General features: G+C 34.1%; 3 protein-coding genes across 4 annotated transcripts; 1 reads left to right on the top strand and 2 right to left on the bottom strand.

The window, feature by feature from the left end:
• Positions 1 to 523: 523 nt before the first annotated feature.
• On the top strand, positions 524 to 6,021 carry LOC109243908 (putative late blight resistance protein homolog R1A-3). 2 transcript variants are annotated; one of them, XM_019410922.1, is made up of 4 exons: positions 524 to 1,933; positions 2,033 to 4,100; positions 4,178 to 5,282; positions 5,807 to 6,021. In XM_019410922.1, the coding sequence occupies exons 1-4, from the start codon at positions 1,162 to 1,164 to the stop codon at positions 5,810 to 5,812; spliced, it is 3,951 nt and encodes a 1,316-aa protein (XP_019266467.1). In that variant the 5' UTR covers positions 524 to 1,161; the 3' UTR covers positions 5,813 to 6,021. The 2 variants fall into 2 exon arrangements, with proteins under 2 accessions (XP_019266467.1, XP_019266466.1); XM_019410921.1 differs by having other exon boundaries at positions 524 to 4,100.
• A 2,282-nt stretch (positions 6,022 to 8,303) lies between these two features.
• Positions 8,304 to 11,213, bottom strand: LOC109243909 (probable beta-1,4-xylosyltransferase IRX10L). The gene is made up of 2 exons (XM_019410923.1): positions 9,669 to 11,213; positions 8,304 to 8,932 (listed from the first exon to the last, which is right to left on the bottom strand). The coding sequence occupies exon 1, from the start codon at positions 10,938 to 10,940 to the stop codon at positions 9,690 to 9,692; it is 1,251 nt and encodes a 416-aa protein (XP_019266468.1). The 5' UTR covers positions 10,941 to 11,213; the 3' UTR covers positions 8,304 to 8,932; positions 9,669 to 9,689.
• A 1,214-nt stretch (positions 11,214 to 12,427) lies between these two features.
• Positions 12,428 to 20,137, bottom strand: LOC109243910 (mitotic checkpoint protein BUB3.3). Its single transcript, XM_019410924.1, has 10 exons — positions 19,906 to 20,137; positions 19,573 to 19,703; positions 18,887 to 18,969; positions 18,087 to 18,326; positions 16,700 to 16,769; positions 13,832 to 13,912; positions 13,671 to 13,752; positions 13,124 to 13,224; positions 12,912 to 13,021; positions 12,428 to 12,787 (listed from the first exon to the last, which is right to left on the bottom strand). The coding sequence occupies exons 1-9, from the start codon at positions 20,008 to 20,010 to the stop codon at positions 12,937 to 12,939; spliced, it is 978 nt and encodes a 325-aa protein (XP_019266469.1). The 5' UTR covers positions 20,011 to 20,137; the 3' UTR covers positions 12,428 to 12,787; positions 12,912 to 12,936.
• Positions 20,138 to 25,712: the final 5,575 nt, after the last annotated feature.

Here is a 25,712-nt window from a genome sequence, read left to right on the forward strand (position 1 = left end):
TTGATAACCGGAAATCTGCCACTATTAATTTACTGCATAAATTGAATTGTTCTGGTTTTAAAGCAGCTAGTGGAATGGGGTGGTGGACTTTGGATGCTGTCGATTCCTATTCCTAATATTGATTTTAAATTATGATTGGAATGGGAGTGGTGGACTTTGTTCTTTTCAGCTTAAATTTCAAAATGAAGGTTGTGATTTTCATATGGCGATTGTTGGTCCAGTGGTGTTATGGTGGTAGGGAAGCAGGGTCGGAGGCAGAGGTGGCACATTTGGTATAAAATTGGAGTGTTCAATAGGTACAAGTTCAAGTTGGAGTGTCCAATTGAAAACTGGGTTAGTCTATGTATTTGGCCAATTAATACAAAACGAGTTACTGAAGGCAAGAATATGAATGACCCTATAAGAATATACTTTCTCCGGTCCAAAATAAGTGATTTTTTGGTCTTTTTCTTGTGGTACCAAATAAGTGATTTTTTCAGATTTCAAGAATTAATTAATTATTTTTTTCCTACATTGTCCTTGGTTAAATAGTGTTGGAATATGTGTGAATAGTGTTTTTGACGTTTCACACAGATTATAGTATTTGATCATTTCTCTAGAAAAAGAAACTAAGTCAATAACACGTCACCCCCACCATTGATCTCACTGCTATCTACTCTAGCTCATTGTTCAGACAGAAGAATCCACTAAACCCATGATTTCATTTTATATACTTTTTGGAGGAGAGATAAATGAATCTGGAAAACAGCAGATACTTCCCCTGAGCTGCACCAATTTAGCCTTAATATTAAAAACCTTTTTTCCTGGTTTGCTCCCTTTTCCTTTGTATTTTCACTCTCATTAGTCTTTTTCTTGTAAGTCTCAGAGTGACCTGGTCATAGAAATTCGATGAGGGTCTCAGTGACTTGGTCAAATTTGAATGACTAAAATATATCATATATAGAAATTCATTTAGGGTCTCTATAATTTGGAAAAGTCAGAAGTCTCTTCATTTATGTGGTCAGGAACCATGCATGATCTTATCAACTAATTGGCTGATAAGATAATGAAGGAACTGTAGAGACCATCTTAATTTTGGTAGTAACTAGATGACAGATTGAAACCATTAATTTCCAGTTTGCAAAAGTTTCATCCACAACAGCTGCAAAGAGAGGAGGAGATATGTCTTCAGACATACCTAATCCCCTTGAAACGCTGCAACTGATTGAACAGAAGTACAGTTCCATTACTTATAATCCCGCAACTCTGAAACGGATTGCAGAGGAATGTCATTCATTCTGTATGGTTTTAGACGGATATCGTTTTTCAGAGGGATCTTGTTCCCTTGACACACTGCACAGGATTGAAGAGGACTGGGGCTCATTCCTTGAGTTCTCAGATGAGTATCTGTCAATGTTATCTCATCTACGTGAAACTCTGAAGTGGACTGAAGATGAATGCAGCTCATTCAATATATTTCTTTCAGAGAAACCTGATACCTTTGATCTCTGTTACGCTCTCTGGCAGGCTGACAGGGAATGCGGTTCTTTAGTTATATTTTCAGAGAAATATCTGTCTTCAGATGAATCTCTCCCCATTGAAACTCTGCAGAGGATCAAAGATGAATGTGATTCACTCGAAGTAGATCTGTCTGCATTTAAGTACCTTGAAAGGATATTCAAGTTCCTTAAAAGGGATATCAAGTTGTTGGATATCATTCTCAACTTGCAGATCTTCACAGGTGAACAAGATCTCATAAAGAAAGTCCAAGCTCTATTTCAAGGTGCTGCAGCTGATCTCTTCCTCATCTACAGCTTGCAAGTAATACCAGAGAGCAACCAATTTCAGCACTGTGTCTCCGGCTTGGAAAATAATTTTTGGCAGACTAAGTTGGAAATCAGAGCTAAATACTCCTTTACGGGAATATCATTTCAGCTTTTAGCCAACAATGATGGTACTGTTACTCCAAATTCTGTTATGGAATTCATAGATACCATGACAGAGAATCTCAGTTATTTACTGAAATTTGATGATCCATATTCATTTTTGACAGAGAATCCCCGGGATCAAATTGAGAAGGCTCTGAAGGAGTTGAAGTTTCTTAAAAGTTTTGTATGTTTTGTTTCAGACAGATGCATAGAGTCTCAGGTCCAACATACTTTCTTCACTCATGTTTTAGAAGTGGCCTGGCACACAACAGTGGTTACTTGGTTGTATCTTCCAAGCAAGAAATATATAGACTCTGATGCAGATGAGGGTTATCCTTTGTTTTCTGATCTGCTGCGAAGCAAAATTCAGCCTATTGAGCCAAGCATCTCCAAGATCTATATTGATGTCCTCCAAGCTATAAAGTTAGTGCAGTCACAATGGTGTCCCGTTGTCCAAATTAAGTATGTGGTAGATTGTGAAGTTGGATTTGTGGAGACTCTCCTACACAATTTGGAAGAGTTACCATTCATTTTAAATGGCATAGAGATAAAGGAGATGCTCAACTTCTTGAGAGCCCTACTAGTACAGGTCCCTGAATTTAGTCTTCAAGATATAGATTCTGTTATTATTGATGCAGGACTTCTGGTTTACTCATTAAACAACAAGGAGAAGGGTGATCTTGATTTCCGAGTCAAAATTTGGAGTATGCAAGCAATGATCTATCTCATCACGCGAAAGACATTTCTTTTTCAGTCCAGCTTGCCTGGAATTGACGTGGTGGGTTCTACTGATTTCATTTTAGACAACAGGGAGAAGTGTCTAAGCCTTTATCTTTCATTTGATTTTGTCGAGAACCAACTTCGGGCACTTCAGAAAGAACTCAAGTGCTTTCAAGTTGTTGTAGAACAGCAAGAACATTTAGTAACACAAATAAACGGTTGGGTGTATGAGGTAGAACATATTTCTGATGCTTGTAGGAAAAAAAATGTTCCTGACTGGTGTCTTTTGCTCTGGATCTTGGACATTGGAGAGGATCTTAGAGTACTCATGGCAGAGATAGCAGAACTTCAAGATAAGAATGAGTTTGACCTGGTATTACATAACACCACAGATGTTCCCAATGCACATATTTCCTCGAAATTTGCCAGTAATGCAAGCACGAATGAAGAAATGGTGGGCTTCAAGGATGTGATGGTCGAACTAAGAGGTAAACTAATCAAAGGATCAGTAAATCTTGATGTCGTTTCAATTGTTGGAATGCCTGGATTAGGCAAGACTACTCTGGCAAACGAATTATATGTTGATGAGTTTGTTGTCTCTTATTTTGATATCTGTGTCCACTGCTGTGTCTCTCAAGAATATAAACGGAAGGACTTGTTACTAGCCCTTCTACGTGATGTTACTGATGATAAAGCTAAACTTGATAAAGAGGCTGAAAATGAATTAGCAGACAAGCTTCAGAAACTTTTAAAGCCCAAGAGATACCTTGTCCTCATTGATGATGTCTGGAAAAGGAGTGCATGGGATGATTTACAGTCATGCTTCCCTGAAAATAAGAAAGGAAGTAGAATTATTCTAACAACTCGGCATTATGAAGTTGCATCTTATGCTAAGCACGTTAGTGATCCCCATAAGCTTCGATTTTTCGATATTGATGAAAGTTGGACGTTATTACAGAATAAGGTGTTCAACAAAGAAAGATGTCCCCTGGTCTTAGAGGCTGTCGGCAAAAGCATAGCACAAAAGTGTGGAGGGCTTCCTCTTTCAATGGTTCTGGTAGCAGGTATCCTCACAAGAATGAAGAAGGAAAAACATTGTTGGGAACAAGTATCAACAAACTTAGGTCCAAATATTCAGGCTCAATCGGAGGGCACACTAGATCTGAGTTATCGGAATCTACCACATTATTTGAAACCGTGTTTTTTATATATGGGAGTATTTCCAGAGGACAGAGAAATTCAAGTCTCAAAATTAACATGGTTGTGGATAGCCGAGGGTTTCATTAACACGCACATGGAGAAGCTTTCTGAGGATATAGCAAAATTTTACTTGGAGAATCTTATTGGGAGAAATCTAGTGATGGTTGCTAAAAAGAGCTCTGATGGAAGGATCAAGACATGTCGCATTCATGACCTGGTGCTTGAATTTTGCAGGAAGAAAGCGAAGTTGGAGAACTTTTTAGAAAGGATAAGGTAATAAAAACATTAATCAATTTTATCTTTTCAATCTATAAGGCTTCTTCTAATTATACCTATTTCTCCATTAACAGGGACAGCGGTTCAAGTCCTTCTCAATTTTCCCCTCCAATGTGCAATACTTCACGCCGCTTATACCTTTATTCTCAAAGTGAAAATCTTCCAAAATGGTGTTTGTTTTTTTCCCATGTGAAATCTTTCCAGTTCAGGGAGGCTAGAAATATTGCATTCTCTTCAATAGACTGTTTTTTAGACACTTTTAAAAGGTTCAAGTTTCTAAGGGTATTAGACTTTGAATTCACCATGATTGACTCTATCCCACAAGAATTAACCCTTTTGAAGTATCTTGCTTTTCGGACTGCGCAAGATACATTATCACTCCCAGACAATCTTCAGAATCTTGAAACGTTGATAGTTCAAGGACTTAGAGGACGAGTATCATTATCGAATACGATTTGGAAGATGGTTAAGTTGCGGCATATTCATATCTATGAGCGAGCATTCTTCACTTTGAATAGTGGACAAGAATTCTCAGAATGCGACTCGACAATGGTTAATTTGCAAACTGTTTCCTCGACATGTTTTTCTTGTGTGGACAATGCCGATAAAATCTTGGAGAAGATGCCAAATCTTCAGAAACTGAGATGTGAAGTTTCCAAATTTGATGGCTCGTTTCCTGCATTTTGCAATCTTACAAAGCTTGAAACGCTCAAGATCTCTTCCGGTACTAAATTGACCTTGATCGATCAGTTGAAGTTTCCATCAAGCTTGAAGAAGTTGACACTGTCCAATTTTCACATACATCTTACTGAAGTTGCAAACCATCCAAAACTCGAGGTGCTCAAGCTGCTAGGAGTTACCATTAGTTCCAATGTATGGAAAGTGAATGATGAGCAGTTCCTTCAACTCAAATTCTTGAAACTAGAAAATCCTTCTTTTTCAGAATGGGATGCCTCAGATAATGCCTTTCCATGCCTTGAACACTTGGTATTAAGAAGATGTCGACATCTTAAGGCGATAGCTTCTTGTTTTGGGAATGTCTCCTCCCTGAAATCAGTTGAGATAATATCGTGCAATGAAGAACTTGTCAAGTCAGCCGAGGCCGTCAGGGAAGAATTAGAGGGAATGTCGGGAACTTCTGGTTTCGAGCTCTTCATCCCCAAGCAGCAAAAAAAACAGGTATGTTGTTGATCCAATGCAACCGAAGTTAAACGTGTTTATTTGTACACTAGCTTATTGAGTATTCGCTTTGACACCCTGTTACAAAAACTTACGTTTTACTTTAAAATGGTTGAACCGTAGAACCATCAATCAAATTATGATGATGCTTTCAGCTCTACCAGTCAATGGTAGAATAAATTTAAGAGTCCTTTTGTCAAATCTAAAACTAGGAAGCCCACGTTGCTATTAACTATTCTCTGCTCAGGGCAGATCACAGATAATTTGATAATTTTATATGACGATATCCAAAATTACTCAGCTTCATATATTCAATTCATCACAGAGTACTGATGGGTGGAAGCTGAAATGCTAATGGTCGTCTTTATAGTCCAGTCTTTCAAGAACAATGAATGTTATTATAGATAAAGAATAAGCAACTTCATTTCATATATATATATTATGCATTTTTTGAATGATCATATTTTCGTTTAAACCATAACTTACGAGGTCACCGCCTACTGATTTATTTATTTCCTTTACAGATTTGAAGGAGTTTCATAAGCTGATCATGCAGTTGGTGAAACCGAGAAGCTTATATAAGATGTACTATTATATATTAGTTGAATTATAGTGGTATCACTTGCTGTATTCTGCAACTGATTTTAGTGCTTATTTTACATTTATGGATTGAATTTGTGTGAATGGGTAATAGATATTGTAATCTGTCAATTTGTCGAGATAATTTTATCCATGGTCATGAACTTTTGTGTTTGTTACCCAAAAGTCACTATTCTTTTTTTTGTTACGTAAAAATCATTCAACTTTGTGTTCATTACACAAAAGTCATTTTTCTTTCTTTTGTTACACAAAAATCATTTTACTTTGCTCTAGTTATCACAAAAGTCACATTTTTACTTGAAAAGTCTATTATGCCCTTTATATTACATAAACCTTCATATTTATGTAATACCTTCTATATTATATACTATATAATGTATTTTTAACTATATATTTTATTAAATTATTTTATACGAATATATTATAAAAATAATATTAAGTTATTTTATTTATAAATAAAATACATAGTTAAAAATATATTATATAGTATATAATATAGAAGGTATTACATAAATATGAAGGTTTATATAATATAAAGGGCATAATAGACTTTTCAAATAAAAATGTGACTTTTGTGATAATTAGAGCAAAGTAAAATAATTTTTGTGTAACAAAAGAAAGAAAAATAACTTTTGTGACCATGAATAAAATTATCTCTATAAATAAATGTCTATGATTTTTGTCATGTATAGTTCTTATGGTCATGGTTAAGCTTTCTTTGGGTGGAAACTTTTAAGAAGATATCACTATTATTATATTTTTAAACTTTATCAAATTTTGTACTAGTGTTTTTCTACATTTGGAGGAAACGCTTGAAATAAGTTGTGAGAAAAATACAAATGACAATCGCTTGACGTTAGTGCTGTTGGGTGTGCGAACAAAGTCCCATATTGGTAGCTGAAAAGATTGGGAGTCTACATATAAAGTGAAGGGATCTCTTAATGGTGTGAGGCCTTTTGGGTAAAAACCGGTAGCGGGCTNAATAGACTTTTCAAGTAAAAATGTGACTTTTGTGATAACTAGAGCAAAGTAAAATGATTTTTGTGTAACAAAAGAAAGAAAAGTGACTTTTGTGTAATGAACACAAAGTTGAATGATTTTTACGTAACGAAAAAAAGAATAGTGACTTTTGGGTAACAAACACAAAAGTTCAATGACCATGGATAAAATTAACTCCAATTTGTCAATGTCAAGGTCTTTCACAGGATTTTTTATTATCGTCCATCATTAGTTTTCTTACGTGATTTATTTCTTCTTTATCATGTTGTGGCTAGTTTTGAGTTTCTTCAGAGTCAATTGCTCAAATGGTCACTCAACTATCCCAAATTATTTTCGAAAGTCACTTTTCTTTCGTTTGTAACAACAAAGTCACTGAACTATGCCTATTGCACTCAGAAAGTCACTCAACTAGATTTTCCAATCTTTGGATTGCCAAATACCTATTTTACCCTCTAAATTATAAACATTTATCTTCTCTTTATTTTTTTAAACTTTTATTAACAATAAAAATTCAAAAATTTATTTACACAATTCAGAATGAAAGAAAATAAAGGTTGTAAAATATATATTCCATGCACGTAATATAAAAATAATTATTTAAATAAATATATATTTTTAATATACATTATATATTCTTGAAAATTATGCTCAATTATATTATATATATTCCATGCACGACTTAATATAGCATATTTTACCCTATACAAATAGTTCCCCTGCTTTCCGGTACATAACTTTGTGTCGTCGGAAAGCTGGTTGAAACATAATAATATAATTGAGCATAATTTTCAACGAATATATAATGTATATTATAAAAAACCTTTATTTAAATAATTATTTTTATATTATGTGCATGGAATTGTATGTTACAACCTTTATTTTCTTTCATTCTGAATTGTGTAAATAAATTTTTGAATTTTTGTTGTTAATACTAAAATTATTATTACTCATAAATTATTCTAATTAATTTATTTTTTACTATGCTCATTATTTTGTTATTTCGGTATTATATATGCTTAAATATTTTGTATTTTTAATTTATAAATGGTATTTATTTATTCTATAGGTAAGTCCATAATGTAAATTAAAAGGGGGGGAAATCACAATATTAAAAAGTTTAAAAAAAATAAAAAGAAGATAAATGTTTATAATTTAGAGGGCAAAATAAGTATTTGACACTCCAAAATTTGAAAAATCTAGTTGAGTGACTTTCTGAGTGCAATATGCATAGTTAAATGATTTTGTTGTTACAAATGAAAGAAAAGTGACTTTAGAAGATAATTTGGGATAGTTGAGTGACCATTTGAGTAATGAACTCGTTTCTTCAGCCTCGAGTATTCACTAATAAAACCAAATCCATGTATAAGAGATTAGGTTCATTTAAATAAACATCAGAAAAGATACCAAATTACTATTCTTCCTTTATCTTTCTTCTTCCCACATTAATCAAAATTTGCACCAACTGGACCAGCAGTCCAGTTTAATAAGATGTTGCTTCTGTCTGGTTTCGAGGTCTTCATCCACAAGTGAACAATTACAGGTACATCGTTGATCAATGCAACTGAAGTTAAATGTGTTTCTTTTATACACTAGCTTATTAAGTAATGGTTTCATCACCCTGTCTGAGCTTAAAACTTCTTCTGTTGCACTCATTTACTCTTCAATGTGAAAATGAAGAGCTATTAATGAAATTGATGATGCATTCAGCTTTACCAATCAAAAGTTAACTAAACCAAATTCTTTCTAAATCTAAAAACTAGGAAGCCGACATTGCTCATAACTGTTCCAAGCAGATCAAAGATAACTTTTAACGACGACATCCCAAATTAATTAGCTTCATGTATTCAATTAGGCAAAGGACTGATGGTTGCAAGCTGAAATGCTGATATTCCATCCCCTGATCTTCATAGTCCACCCTTCGGGATAACTGAATGTATGTTATGATAGATAAAGAATAAAGGGCAGCCCGGTGCACTAAGTTCCCGCTATGCACAGGGTCCGGGAAGGGCCAGACCACAAGGGTCTATTGTACGCAGCCTTACCCTGCATTTCTGCAAGAGACAATAGATAAAGAATAAGAAACATTATTTGAAACCGAATTGAAATAGAATCAGTTGTACCATGAAGTCATGCTTTTTCTGAATGATTATACTTTGTTCAAACCATTACTTACAAGGTTGCAGCATACTAATTTATCTATTTCCTTTACAGATTTTAAGGAGTTTTGTCAGCTGAAGCAGCTTGGGAAACCAAGAAGCTTATACAAGATGTATGATGTATTAGTTGAGTTACTGGTGGTATCACTGCTATTAATGGATCACTTATGGTATTCTACTATTTATTTTAGGTCTTTCTTTACTTTTATGGATTGAGATTGAGTGAATAGATATTGTAAAAGCATGATGTTTCTATCTGTCAATGTCAAGGTCTTTTACATGATATTACGTGATTTATCTTTATCTGTGTGACCTATAGGTTACGGATTCGAGGCGTGGAAGTAGCCACTAGTGCTTGCATTAAGGTAGGCTATCTGCATCACACCCCTTGAGGTGCGGTCCTTCCCGGGCGTGAACCCGGGATACCTTGTGCACTGGACTGCCCTTTTTTAAGTTGTGGCTAGTTTTGAATTTTTGCAGCCTCGACTATTCACTAACAAAATCAAATCCATATGTGATATGATAACTGGTGGATCTCCCACATAATTAAAATTTACACTTGTGATGAAATTCATCACCTCTGATACAGAAGAAATGTTCGACGCTGAGACTAAGGAAGGAATGCAATCACCTATCCATATGCAGCTCGATCCTACCAAGGTTTTAGATCACCAACTGGACCAGCAGTCCAGTTTAATAAGATGTTGTCGCCGTATATTGTCTTGTGATGAGGTAATTTACGAGCAAGTTCATTCAAAATTTGGTGGAAAGCATCACCTTGTTGAGCAGGTTGTAGAAATAACATTGCCTTCTTTATTGCAGGATTGGCAAGCAATCTCTGCTTCCTCAATATTTCTTGTGGTGGAATAGAAGTGAGAATGTTATCCAAATATGGAACATCCTTCTCTGCTACAAACAATCCGATATCTTCCCATAGAATTGCATCAGCAAATGGTAACACAATGTCATCTGCTATTATAACGGGGATGCATCCGAATATAACAGCTTCAACCAGTCTTGGACTCCACGGAGCCCATCCGAGAGGGCACAAGCAAAAGATAGCTCGTTGCATGTCCTCGTAGTATGTTGTTGGATGATCTGTAGAAATATCAAAGAGAGGATTGTCCTTAAAGTTTTCCCACACTGCTGCTCGAGCACCTCGTGCATAGTACCCGCCTTCAGGATCATTCCTATCGTCATAAAACAAGCCTCGGAAATAAACAAAGATGGATCTTGGTGTATCAGGAGGGATCAAGTGGGATTGAATTTTCTGTGGAGGAGCATATGGGGGAATAGTTATAGAACCATCCTTTAAACAAACATGATTTTGTTGCCCGAAAGTTTGAACCAAGGTAGCATGTTGCAGCAACGGAAGAATTCCTCTTTCAATAGCTTTCTCTTCTTGGAAGTGAAAACATGCACCAAAATCATGTGGTACAATAAAGAAGTGATCCGCGCCTTGTGTCCTGTTCCAGTATGGCAAGCTAGAAGCTATATGCTGAATCGCGCTTCTCATCATAAGTGGTGACTTGAAAGGTAAAGGATGACCATGTGGTGTCAAGTACTCACAAGTTGTGTAAACTGGAGTATAAAACCAATCCGCGTCCTCTGGATTAAGGGTTCGAACAGGACTGGATAACAGGAAACGATGCATATATATCTCGGCTGCAAACATGTGATTGAGGCATCGCGAATCTCTCTGCACAGTTTTCTTGTTATATTTGCTGGGAAGCTCATATACATAAACTTTTAACCTTCCTATTGGATTATCTTCCAAAACATCACCAGCACTTCCTGAAATTCTTTCACTGTGTTGATCAGTCCTATGAAATTCTAAGGCTTCAATTCTCAAAATAAAAGCAAGATGAAGAAACCCCAGAAAGCTACTACTCCAATTTGTCATTCTTCTACTATAGGGAACAAAATTCTATGGCACAAGCAATCAGAAAAAGATTTGAGTCAAAAAGAAGAAAAGATGTGTAACTTTAAAAGATGCATGGTGCTTTCTACCTCAACTACAAAAAGAATTGTTGAGGAGTCTCTCTCTCTATATATATATATATAGTTGGAAGTTTCACGCTATCAGGTCGCCAAAAGGATATCTATTGGAAAGCCTCCTTAAATGTAGGATTTGTAATCTTGAAAATAAGACAGGTTGGCTACTACAACAGGTAAGGTGACGTGATGGTATAAAATTTCTTAAACGGATGGTGTGTATAACTTAAACTTTATACCTGGAATGTGAATAGACAGGAGGAATCAACAGTTAGAGTGTCACTAGACAAAGGTAGTAGGAATTAACAGTTGAAGCGTCACTAGACAAGTTAGGAGGAATCAACCGTTGAAATGTCACTAGAATAGGTAGTTAATCCTTATTTTATGATGCCAGCCTCAGATTTTTTGTTAGTGTAAAATCTTTAGCTTAGGGCCTACAAATAGAGAACAAATGAAAAACAAAGATGACAACTTAGGTCAACACCTGCAAGGATTGACAATAAACTCTTTAGTGTACCCTATTCTCCCTAATGTCCCTTTTACTCTCTTATTATTGTTGGTCTTATTTTGCCTTTGACCAAAATATTTGAGCTTCTTTGGTATCCTATTTTTCCTAAAAGTGCCTCCCAACCTTTCTTGTTAATGAAGTTTCTTTTTTTTAAATTAAAAAAATACAAAAGTTAGATAATGGGTCCGCCTTTCTACTATTCTCCACTTACATACCAACCTTTGAACATGTATATGCATCTAAGTCACACATCACGCGTTGCACTCTTACTACTAGATCAAAGCCCAGGGGCAACCTTTCTTAGTAGTATTAGTATTTTATATTTATGTTGCTATGGTTTGCCCTTCCTGCAATGCGGTTCTTGTCTGAAGCTTTGTAATTCCAAGTCAACTTTGCAGACCTGCGAAAAGTTGCTAGAAGCAACCGTCTTGATAATTGACATTCGGAAATGGTTTAATCATCTGGTGCTTAGTACAACAATTAGCATATGGCAAATCTACTAGCTGTTGAATATGTATATAAATACCAAACATCGTTACAAATTTACAATTATTGCTCTGAGTAATATGATTTCTGTGTTTCTCTCCAGGGCAATACTTTAAAGAATATGTTAAGAGGTCGCCATATTCAATTTTCAGAATTACGGACATTCTTACATGTTTCAGAAGAAAACTCAACACAGGTTGCTAAATTAGCAAAAAAGGCCCTTCAGTTTCCACGGATTGCAATATTCCAACCCCCAAGTGAAAGAACTAGCGAAGGAAAAAATAAAAAGTTAAAAAAAATGTCGTATTTGCCTCAAGTCTGTCCGAGATAACTAACATTTTGCAGGTGATATAACTTCAAAAAACAATCAAATTATAATAGTGACAATTTTGAAGAAAAAATAAAAGGAAAAAAAGGCCTTTAATTTTGATAACTATTCCAAACACTTCAAGGTTTTCATTTGGATGTATAACCTAAAGAAGAGAAACGTTTGCTATAACCAAGCAAAAGAACATAACATATGGTTTTCCAAGAAACACATTCTTTTACGGTTGATGAAAAATACAACTGCAAAATATATTCCACTTGGAGCAAACACTTTGTTAGACATTAATACATCAGGAGAGTATCCGCTTTTCTGTTGAGCCCTTTCGTTCTAATCTTGGTAAGAGTCAAAATAGATATCAGGGAACGTGAGCCCGGAAAAGCCAATTCGTGCACAGGTACCAGCAAAAATTACTGTATAAGAGTTGTAGCTTGAACTAGAAAATAATGAGGGAAAGCAAAAAAATTTATCAGCAACCATATATTATTAAGGATTGATAAGTGATAACTACAGCATCAAGTAAACAAGATGACTTATATAAAGGAAACAGAAGCAACAACCAGAATCTGAGACGTGTATTTGCAGTCATTTGTACTTTGAAGCTCCAGAAGAAGGGGACGTGAGATAAAAGTTCCCTATTTCATGTATAAATATCTGAGGTGGCTCTTCTCTGTCAAAGGCAATTGAATATTTTAAAGGGATTATGTAAGTGAGAGTGACCAAGAACACAACCAACCCACTATAAGAAAATGATTAAAGAAGTTTGTCTTACATTTCATTAGCTTCTTGGTATGCATAACTGGATGCAACTGCTAAAAGCAATCCATCATGGCTATATGATAGAGAGACAACACTCTTGGGATACCTTGGCATCTAAAAAAAAAGACCGAACAAATGGACTGAGATCCATCAATTGGTTGAAACAAGCAAAAAGAGATGCAGCAAATCTCCAAAGGGAAATAAACAGAAGCAGTAGTTAAACCAGAACGTGTACGTGTGACAGCAATGGACATTCTGCATTTTTCATTTTGATTGGGAAACTGAAAAATTATACTTTGGCATGTAACTCATGTAATACAAGAGATTTGTTCACTGATCTCAACAACACAAGATTTCTTTCAAAACTATGACTTCAACCAACTGATATCAAAACTGCAATTATAACTATATTATCAATTTTTGCGGAACTTATGCAACATCTGATTGACAAATGAACAAGAGTACTTCAAATGTCCGTTTCCTTCCTCGAGCAATAACAACTATTATATCACTTTTTGGGAAACTTATGCAATATCTGATTGACAAATGAACAAAAGTACCTCAAACATCCGTTTCCTTGCCCGAGCATCCCACAAGGTGACATAGCCGTCATTGTCACCAGTGACAAATGAACCAATAATGCTGGGAAGGGAAAAGGTACTGTGAGTATAACTTCTATCAGTTAGCAATAACAGAAGGCTGAAACTGGAAAACCACATACGATGGGTTAAACGCAATGTCATTAACTGTTACAAGATGACGTTTCCCATCTTTACTCTTTGGATGACATCTAAATGCGTATCTGCAAAAGCTGACAAATGAATTAAGAGATCCATACAAAGGAGAGATCTTAGAATGAGACTTCATAGTAACCATATACTGAGAAATTTCAGTAGCTGAAACTGTTTCGTCCTTCTATAAAATGTCTGAATTTGTCACTTACAGAAAAGAAAAGTTATAGTTTCACCAACGTGCAACCCTACCAAAATGGATATGAGTGTAAAAGAAATAAGGGATATGAAGGTTTAAACCAAAAGATACATGGCCCTGGGAAGAATACTTCTACTGCTTTTTCTAGATTTTATAATTTGCCTTGATTAATTGTCAATCTTTCTTTTTCTTTCAATCAGATTTGATTTTCAGCAATTGCTTCTTTTTTTTTGATAAGGTAAATTGTATTAATCAAAAGGGAGAAAACTCCCGTATACAAGTAGACCAAAAAGAAGAGAATTTACATCAGAACATGATTCTCTACAAATGACGCTCAATCTTCTATACAAGTAGGGGCTATACGAGTGCACCAAAAAGCGATCAAAGATAAAAAACTATTCTTAAGATGTGAAAAGGAGACTCAATCCCCTCAAAAGCTCTCCTATTTCTCTCCCCCCAAACTATCCACATGAGAGCTAACGGGGTGAACTTCCACGCCTTTTGCTTTCTTCTTCTACGGAAATCGGCCCAGCTATATAACATTTCCTTTACAGTGCTTGGCATCACCCATTGAACACCAAAAAGATTCAGGATTGCCCTCCACAAACCCGAGGACACAGGGCAATGCAACAAAAGATGATCAACTTCTTCCCTTGAGCTTTTACACATGTAGCACCAACTAACAAGTGTAATTCCTCTCTTTCGCAAATTTTCAGCAGTCAAGATCATTCCCCTCGCCGCTAGCCATGCAAAAAAGCACACCTTTGTGGGCGCCTTAGGAATCCAGATCGAGGAGTATGGGAAAATGGCCTTCTCTCTCACTAACATACTCTGGTAAAAGGACTTTACGGTGAACAAACCATCGCCACGCAACCCCCATTCTCCAAAAATCACAAGATAGCTGGGGCCTGTCTTGCCCATATAGCAGTGCCAACAAATCTTGGAGCTCCGCAATCTCCCAATCTTGCATGTTCCTTCTAAATGAGAGGTCCCATACTACCCCCCCCCCCCCCTTTTCATGCTCCTTGCGAATCCGTTGAACCATCAATTTCTTCTGGTTTAAAACTCTGAAGACGTGGAGGAAAGAGACCCTCAGAGTATCCTCTCCACACCACCTATGATTCCAAAAGTTGATTCTCCTTCCATCTCCCACCCTATAAGTGATATTGCCATTGAAGGCTTCCCAATTCTTCATGATGCTCCTCCACATGCCACACCCGAAAGGTGCTGTGATTGCCTTGGTCCTCCAACCCCCTCCTATGGAATCGTACTTTTCTACTATGACCTCCCTCCATAGAGCATGCTCTTCTACCCCGAATCTTCACAGCCATTTCCCCAACAAAGCTCTATTGAATACCTTAAGATCTTTTACTCCAAGTCCACCCCACTTCTTTGGGAAAGTATTCACTAGATGAAACTTTCTAGTTCCATCCGCCGCATCCCAAAGAAAATTCCTTTGAAGCCGCTCCAGTTTTTCTGAGATGCTCACAAGAGCTTGCAACAGGGACAAGTAATAGGTGGGCATACTCGATAAAGTGCTTTTAATAAGCATTTCCTTAACGCCTTTTGACAAGTACTGTTTCTGCCAGCCTGCTAATCTTTTTCCAACCCTTTCGATCACTGGATTCCAAACTATAGTATCCTTATGCGAAGCGCCCTCTCAATTAAAGATAAGAAGCCAATTATGTCATCTAAATTAAAGATAAGAAGCCAAATCATCTTTTGTTGGCCTACTATTGACTGATACAAGGATCTAAAAAATGCCCTCTCGAACTTTTCCATTTCTACCAAGTTCTCTACTAATGTTCTGAATCATCATCCTTCCTGTACCACCTCTCTTTTCTAGAATGCTAAACTATTTTCCATGCTGGAACTTGGAAGACTAAAAATGGTCCCTCAAACTTGAAAAAGGCTTAGAAATAATTATTTGCTCTTTCTAAGCAGCAGCATCAAACTTTTGCTTACATCTCCTACATAGTGAATTGCACTTTGGATGAGGTCATCTTAGGCAATGAGGAATTTATCAGTTGTCTTTACATGCTTAATGGAAATGCTAATGTCAAGAATTTGCCAGCATTTGCAACTTCGGAAAATGGATGCTACAACAGGGAGATGGAGCACAGAGCAAGTCCCTTGCAGGTTCAAGAGGTACCAGTTCATAAATACAGGAAAAAATGTTTCCGTGGGATCTGATGAAAACAAAGCTTTGGTACTTTTTTGGAAATGCATTGACAGATTAAAATGGATTACAACAGCCTCTTCTAGCTAGTGCCTTGTCTAGTTGTGTTTGCTAGTTGAGACATCTTATATTCTATCCAAATGTTAGCAAGTGAAACAGCAATTGGAAAGTTGGACCAGTGTTCTTACAAACATATAAGCAAAATAAGCAGAAGCTAATTTGTGATGTCAGGTGAATGCCAAGCAGCTCTTTGCTCTTTTAGTTTTTTTACACCATGCATTTGAAAGCCAGGTAGACACCATCTTCCGAAAAATATCAGCTAATGCTGACCTGATATATGAACTCGACTACTTACAGTTGAACCTAAAATGTGCCTAGCATGGTTTGAGTAATCTGGCCAGAATCGCCATACAGTAGTCTGATGTACTACAAACTTTCATCTTTTCAAACATAAAGAAAGTACGACAAACTTTTACTGACCCCTCGTCTGAGCTGGATCTGCAGATGTACTCCAGAAGAACTCGCCCATCAACTGATCCAACAATAAATCCTACACAAAGATGTTACCCAGAAGGAATCTGATAAATTAATTGAAAGAAAGGTAAGATAAAATATAAGCATGAGAAAGAAACATGTGATGGAAAAATATTTATGCCAGTTATCTAGCCAATATAAGATGGATAATACGAAAAACTGAAAACCCCACATAATTATATCTAGGGGTGTTCATAAAAACCCGAAAAACCGAACCAAACCGAAAACCAAACCAAACCGACCAGAAAAACCGATATTTTTTGGTTTGGTTTGGTTTTGGTTTTGAATTTTAAAAACCGATTAAATTTGGTTTGGTTTTGGTTTTAATCAGAAAAAAAAAAAACCGAAAAAAAACCGAACCAAACCGACTATAGGAGTAGCTATTTCAAATTTATTACTACACCTATATATATGTATATTTTTATACAAAGTTTAAAAATTTAATGAAATGTTAATAGTTTGCACTTTTAGTATAGTCCTTTACCTTTACATTCTAGTTTCATTGGTAGTTTTCTTTTGTTAAGTGTAAGAATCCAATTCATGTTAAAAATAATATATTTTTAATTGAGTCCTTAAATTATTCATCACTATTTGATTCAATTATCATCAATATATCTTGGTAAATAATAGATTTCTCAAATGGCAATTGATTTGATAGCGTTAAGTTGAAAATGTGGTCGCCGGAATATGTGTTTGGTAGTGTATGGCTTATATTTAAGAAAAAACCGACAAATAACCGAAAAAACCGAAAAATCGACAAAACCCGACATAAACCGAATCGAGAAAAAACCGACTTAATTGGTTTTGTTTGGTTCTAATATTTGAAAAACCGACTTACTTGGTTTGGTTTCTTTTAAGGGAAAAACCGATCCAAACCGAACCATGAACACCCCTAATTATATCCTTCTGCAGTCAGTGTTATCAAAGGCAAAAACAAAAGAAAAGAAATAAGCATAGAAGTCTATTGGACTTTAAGCTCAAAGCGCTAACAAGTGTGGGCTTTAATGGAGAAAGGCGTAATAGAAGGGAATGATAAACATACACACTACACTGAAGCGCCGCTTTAGTGGGGCAAAGTGCACAACCTACTCTGCACCCAGTTTCAAGGCTTAAGCGCGCCACAAGTAAGTCCTGGACAACACCATCCGTAGTGAAATACATACATGCATAATAGAGTTCTTCTACTAGAACCATTTGTTCAACTTTCAGGAAGATCCTTAAACTTTTTGTATTTTCTCTTTTTCTCTTTGCTTTTTTCTTTCAATGGGGTGAGGGGTGTGATAGGGGCCTTGGAAGCACAACGTAGTTGATATTAGAATTTTGGTAAGAGTACCTTTAGGATTAAAAATTGGCCGTACACATTTTACTTTGACGCCTTTCGTGTGAACTGATTTCTTAAAACTTCGTAGGTCATATATATCAACTGAGGATCCAGCAGCAACCATCAAACTGAACCCAGATAGTGAAATTGACTCCACCTCTGAAGCTAAGCTGTTCGAGCAGCCATGAGATTGGGTTGAACGAGCATCCCAAAAATTTATCTTTCTATCCCAACCAGCAGAAATTATTTGACCTGCAATTATTTTTTTAATAAGATAAGTAAATATTATTATGGCAAGTACCACAAAATGGTACTGCAAAATACAAAATTACAACAGTACAGAGGTCACTATATAGCAATTAAGCACCCTCATCTCAATGAATCTAAAAAGTCTAAGACATCTTGGAAGTCTTCTACAGTCCTCTCCTTACACCAATGAAAAAGGAATTTAAGGAGAGAAAATTGAGTCGATAAATTTATACGTTCAGAGCAATAAAGTTGTGAGCAAATCAGTGAAGTTTGGTCCTTTCCATTTGCCGCATGATGTTGAACATATATCCAAATAAATTTCCATCTAAGATACTGATTAATGGATCCTCAACTTTAGGAATTATGCAAATAGAATTCTTCTGCTTAGTACGATAATTAGCTTATGGAAAATCCATTAGCTTTGACAGTTACAAATACCCAAACATTTTTAGGATCATTGCTTTTACTTTGAATATTATGTGTTGTGTGTTTCTCCAAGGCAATATTTAATGAAAATGTTAGGAAGTCACCATACTGAAATTATAGAGGTACCAATATCTTACATGTTGTAGGAGAATACTCAACACAGGTTGCTACATCATCATGAATTCCCACTGAGACTTTAACCCCGGAATCCAAATCATACCTAGGAAGAAGAACAACCCAAAAGGGACCATCATGTGTAGAGTGATAACAAATTCAATGCATTCCCCACAGAATGTACCCAGAACATGAGAAAAAACTGTTTCTAGCTCTAAGCTCAACACATAAGCTTCTTCTTTTTCTTTTTCCTTTTCTTTTCTAACATGAAAGCTTTCTGTTTTGTCCATTGCAATACGGAATAAAAGCACAGCGGATCCAAGATTTGAACTTTATGGGTCCGAGTTCGAAATTCTATCATAGACCATTTATTTTTCTTTTATATTTTATGACAATGATGGTGTAAACCAGCTTGTGTGCACCTCGACTATTCCACAGGGTACCTACTACCTCCCACCGGCACAGGTACCAAGTACCTAAGCCCATCAGGCTTGTTTGATTCAGTGGGTTTAAAATCTATTGCTAGTACTTATTTTTAATGGATTTTTTAACAAATACATGGGTTATGAGCCAAAGCTATTGGATTCAGATGAACCCATAACTTATGCTCTAAGTTGGCTGCTAAATGGAAGGGCTTACACGTGCACTATGCACCTACTGCAAGGTAGGGGGAGATTTGATCAGATTATCATAAAGCAGGAGTAAAAACCTGTAAATTGAACCATCAGACGCAGCACTAAGGCACACCCTCTCGTTCTCAAAGCAGCAATCGAGGAGAGAAGCTTTCCCGGGAGCTTCCATTCGAAGCTTAGAGCTATCTACATCGTACAATCGAAGACTCTGCAAAATCAATTTTTGTGTTACATGTAAATGAAATTGAATTTACAGACAGTAAAAGGCCCAAGTGGAGGGAATGGAATCGAGGATTATATAGCCGAATCCAACTAGTTTAAAATTGAGGCGAATTTGCTACTGTGTCCGAATGAACTTGAATCATACATACAAACACAGAATACACGGAGGAACTGGGTTTTACACTTACAGAATCCCAAGAAGAAATGAGCAGATTGTTGGAATGTGGGCCGAATCGGATCCTTGAAATTGCGTCCCGAATTGGGTCCTCCAAATTCAAAGAAATAGTATTCATTGTGAATTGAACGATGAAACAGCAATTCTTTTTTGTAAAGTTCGAGCCCTAAAATGAGAGTCCTTTGGCCAGCTTGAAATTTTTCCCGCCTAATTATTTCAACAAATTTTTGTTTTGCTTTTCTCATTTTATTAATATTTGCAGCTGGTCGGAACTCGGTAGGGGTAATTAGGAATGGGGAAATGGGATTTAGTTAATCTATATCTATCTATCTATATTATATTATATTATCTATATCTATCTATATTTTATTATAAAAGCACGAATAATTTATACTAAATGTTGAACGACTAAAATATCCCTAGAACATTGATCGACTTTTATGCCCTTAAATATTGTATAATTTAAGGATCTAATGGTAAATTACCTAATGATAGAATTCTTTTTCAATTTAAACTATACATATACCCGACCCTACGACGTTAATCCTACTTGAATTAGAAACGAATAATTTATGCTAAATGTTGAACGACTAAAATATTCCTAGAACATTGATCGACTTTTATGCCCTTAAATATTGTATAATTTAAGGATCTAATAGTAAATTACCTAATGATAGAATTCTTTTTCGATTTAAACTATACATATACCCGACCCTACAACGTTAATCCTACTTGAATTAGAAAAATGTTGTTCCCAATTATAATTTTTTTATAACAATGCACGTAATAAAAGAAAGATACCTACTAAAAGAAGACTTTAGTACTACGTTATAGAAAACATGTATAACATTTTAAACAATGTTGAAATTCTTACTATTCTTTAAAGCCTTAATATGTATATAAAGCTACAACTAAATTAAGTTTGTATCTTTTACCTAAATATTAGGAGTTACTATATATTTCAAACAAATTGAGTTAATTTTTAAAATATTAAATAATAATAAAATAATTAATTGATAATTTTTTAAAATATAAAATCTAATTTTAAAGTGTTAAAATAATAGGGGAAAGTTTAGATGAATGTTTTATTTTACGTGATAATAAAGTGCCGAGATTGTGCTCTTTAATTTATATATTTTTACTTCGGTATGAGTAATTAATTCTTTTACAAATTTCTCAAAGAAAATTGATTGATGTTAGTCTAGATTAGGTTTCCTAAAACAAGTTCATCCAAGTCTCCTATATATCGAAGTTTAACAAATTTTTTCTTTGATTGGTTTATTTTCATTAGATGCTCATGTGTCATAACTTGGTAAAAAATACGTATATTTCTCCTAAAAAGTATGTAAAATATGTATACTATATAAAATACGTATATATACGAAAAAAGATTATCTGCTATTATTTTTGTAACAGTTAAAACTATATATATTTCTCTAAATTCTTAACTAATCATGGATTTGATTTATCAAAACACGTGTATGATTAATATTTTATTGCTTTGAATGTGATAAAGTAGTAATAATTTTACTCGGAATATATCCGACATATTTTAAATTTGACATAATTTTATAAATAACTGAGACAACCCTCACAAATATGTCAAAGTACAATAGTGAAAAAGTAATACTTTTTGGAGGTGATTCAAAGATGGACAACTATATGTTTACTTTTGAGACGGAGAAGCCAGAGTTATAGAAAGAAACATACACCAAAAACGTCCTCTATAAAGAAGTATTAGATATGGTACTACCACACTGAATATTTATACACTATAAATAGAATATCATTTAACTTAACTAAATTGATCATCTTTGTAAGTTAAGGCGATATAATTTTGAATTCAAGTATTCTATTAATGTAATAACATTAATTTTTAGCATTTAAATGGTTGTTGTATTTTTGTCACATTAATTACTTCAGAATAATCATATCATCTTGTAAATAATTTCTTACTAAATTTAGTTAGTTCTTTCACATAAAAGTTCTGACTAAATATTTACGTGCAACACACGTACATAGTAACTAGTTATTATAAAAACACGAATAATTTATGTTAAATATTAAACGACTAAAATATCCCTGAAACATTGATCGACTTTTATGCCCTTAAATATTTGTATAATTTAAGGATCTAATGGTAAATTAACTAATGATGGAATTCTTTTTCGATTAAACTATACATATACCCAACCCTACAACGTTGGTCCTATTTGAATTAGAAAAATGCGTTCATAATTTTCTTTCAAAGAATTGTGGTTCTTAATTACACTTCTTTTATAACGAGGAATGTACTAAAATATAGGCACGTACTAAAAGAAAATTTTAGTACTACATTCTAAAAACATTTATAACATTCTACAAAGTTAAAAATTCTTATTATCCTTTAAAGTCTTAATTTCATAAAGCTAAAACTAAATTAAGTTAGTATCTTTTACCTAAATATTTGGAGTTACTACCTAATTTAAATAAATTGAGTTATTTTTTAAAATATTAAATAATAAGAAAATAATTAAACGATAATTTTTTAAAATATAAAATCTAATTTTAAAGGATAAAAATAGGGGCAAGTTTATATGAATATTTTTCTTTTACATGATAATAAAGTGGTTTTAATAATACAGATGAGATTGGCTCTTTAATTTATTTATTCTTACTTCAGTATGACTAATTGATTCATTTATAAATTTTTCAAAGAACATCGATTGATGTCAGATTAGGTTTCCTAGAACAAGTTCGTTCAAGTCTCCTATGTATTGAAGTTTAACAAAAAAATTCGTTGAATGATTTATTTATATTAGATGCTCACGTGCCATGAATTATTTTTAATTCAAGATTTACATCAATTTGTATTCAAATAAAAAGCAAAATACTTTAGAATAATATTATTTATGTATTATGCGTGACGATTGGTTAAAAACAATTAATCATGGACTTGATTTATAAAAACATGTGTAGGATTAATATTTTATTGTTTTGAATATGATAAAGTAGCAATATTTTTTTGGGTTTTATCCGACATAATTTAAATTCGACACAACTTTATAAATAATAGATATAACCCTCACAAATATGTCAAAGTGCAGTAGTGAAAAAGTAATACTTTTTGGAAGTGATTCAAAGATGGACAATTATATGTTTTACTTTTGAGATGGAGAAACCAAAGTTATAGAAGGAAACATATACCAAAAATATCCTCTATAAAGAAGTATTAGATATGATACTACCACATTGAATATTTTTACAGTATAAATAAGATATCGTTTAACTTAACTAAATTAATCATCTTTGTAGGTTAAGAATATATTATTTTGAATTCAAATATTATACCAAAGTAATAACATTAATTTTTAGCATTTAAATGATTGTTGTATTTTTATCACGTTAGTTACTTTACAATGATCATATCATCATGTAAATAAATTGTTACTAAATTTAGTTAGTTGTTCTTTCACATAAAAGTTCTGACTAAAGATTTACGTGTAATGCACGTACATAGTAACTAGTTATATTAAAAGCACGAAGGCCCTTAGCGAAATGTCCTTTGTCTTTTTTACCCCTTTAAAATAGAGTTCACACTAGACAAAATAGTCATTTATTATTTTTCAAATATTTAGAAATAGTCTTTAATTGATTTCCTACTATTTAGGAACTATCATTTAATTATTCTCTCAAATTTAGAACTTTTATATTTTAGTTCCTTTTAGATCTAAATTTCAAGAACTTTCAACTNGGACTATTAAACTATACATAGTTTTACTTCGTATAAATTGTTTCCTATTTCAAATTATATACCAATCAATTTCTATAAAAGAAGTTACAATTCCATGTTTTCATCATCAAAACTTTGCCTTGTTCGAGCAGTAACTATAAAATTAAGGATTTTTAGGTTCTTCTTTGAGAAAAAATATTTTATAGTAATTGAATTTTACATTCACGTATTTATATTAATAGTTGAATTTTACATTCACGTATTTGTATTAATAGTTAAATTTTGCAAGTTTCAACAAATACATCTTTACTTTGGTGTTCATAATTGTGAACCTCGATTGAACATGACAATCTTTAATACAACTCAAATAGTTTATAATTGTTTCAAATTATATGGTTGAAGATATAATTTGCATTATGATCGTATTTTTTTTTTCTAACACAAACCAATCTAAATGTTTATAAAACTTAAAGTGTAAAAATCCAAATTTTGTAAAATAATGAGGGTTTTATCTTCGGAAGCATTGATTAGTGTGGTTTCGAAGAATTATTTTTTGAATTACCTATTTAGTTATTAATTATATGTTGATTTTGAAAAACAAATAATTTAAATTATAAAAATAATTACTGAAGTTCTTGAAATAAACCTCACAAAAATAGAATTACATAAGGTATCTAACAACCAAATCAAAATTTATAAAACAACGAGGATTTTAGCTTTGGAAGCATTAGTTAGTGCGATCTTGAAGAATTATTTTGAAAACTACCTATTTAGTTATTTATTATATGTTAATTTTGAAATAGAAATAATCTATATTAAAATAACTACTGAAGTTCTAGAAATAAACGAAAGTAAAAATAATTAAGTTACCTAACAATCTAAAATTTATAAAATAATTTATATGAAGTTAATTGCCACAAAGTTGAAGTTGGTCGACATATTCACTTTTCTACCTTTAAAAACTAAAGGCCAAAATCATACGCAGCCACCTAAATTTGTCCGAATTTTCCTCTTGGCTACTTTATCTAAGACTTGTTCCTATTGAACACTTATATTATTCAAATTTTGTACCCATTAAACACTTTTTTGATAACCAGCAAAAAAATAAAGAGAGTGTAATATACTCGCCAATGATGTGGCAAACTAACGAATTAGCTGATGACATTTGGCATTTGAGTCCAAACTAATAATTAACAAAATGAATTATGAGGGGAAAAAAAGAAAACCAATTTTTAAGGAAGAAAAAAACTAATTCTAAACCCCACCGAATCCACCCAAACCCATTCCCTATCTTCTGCTAAATCCATCAGCCACCATCTCCAACCACATTTTCTTTTTTGGTTTTTAGTACTAATTCATTTGTAGTTTTAGATCTGATATTTTTAGTTTTTGATCTAGTATTTTTTGGAAAAAGAGAAGAACGGGAATAGAAAAAGACTGGCGGCAGTGGTGATCACCATTTTTTCCGGCGAGCAAAGTGGTGGTGATTGTCAGTATCAAAGTGAAAGGAGGAGATGGTGGTGGTGTGTGACGACCCGACCCATCGTCACGTGAGTTACCGCCCCGTTTTCCCCACGTTATGCTTCTTTAAGTTTCATTATCAGTATTTGATGTGTTAGAGTTGGTTTGGAATGGTTTTGATAAGAAATGAGACACTTAGTCTCTTTTAAGAAGGCTTAAGTTGGAAAAGTCAACCGGATGATGACTTTTATGTTAGAGGGCTCGGATTTGAATTCCGATGATTTAGTTAGCTTCGGGAGATGATTTGTGACTTAGGAGTGCGATCGGAATTGATTTTGGAGGTTCGGTGTAGAATTAGGCTTGAATTGGCGAAGTTAGTATTTTGGCGAATTCCGGTTGACAGGTGAGATTTTGATTCGAGGGTCGGAACGGAATTCCGAGAGTTGCAGTAGCTTCGTTAGGTGATTTAGGATGTGTGTGCAAAATTTCAGGTCATTCGGAGGTGATTTGGTTGGATTTTTGATCGAATGCGTATTTCGGAAGTTTTTGAAAAACTTAGGCTTGAATTCGATGAAAAATGATGGTTTTAGTGTTGTTAGAAGTGTTTTGATGATTGGTGCAAGTTTGAATAAGGTATTGGATCATGT

The sequence above is a fragment of the Nicotiana attenuata genome, unplaced genomic scaffold (assembly GCF_001879085.1).
Source record: "Nicotiana attenuata strain UT unplaced genomic scaffold, NIATTr2, whole genome shotgun sequence".
Taxonomy (NCBI): domain Eukaryota; kingdom Viridiplantae; phylum Streptophyta; class Magnoliopsida; order Solanales; family Solanaceae; genus Nicotiana; species Nicotiana attenuata.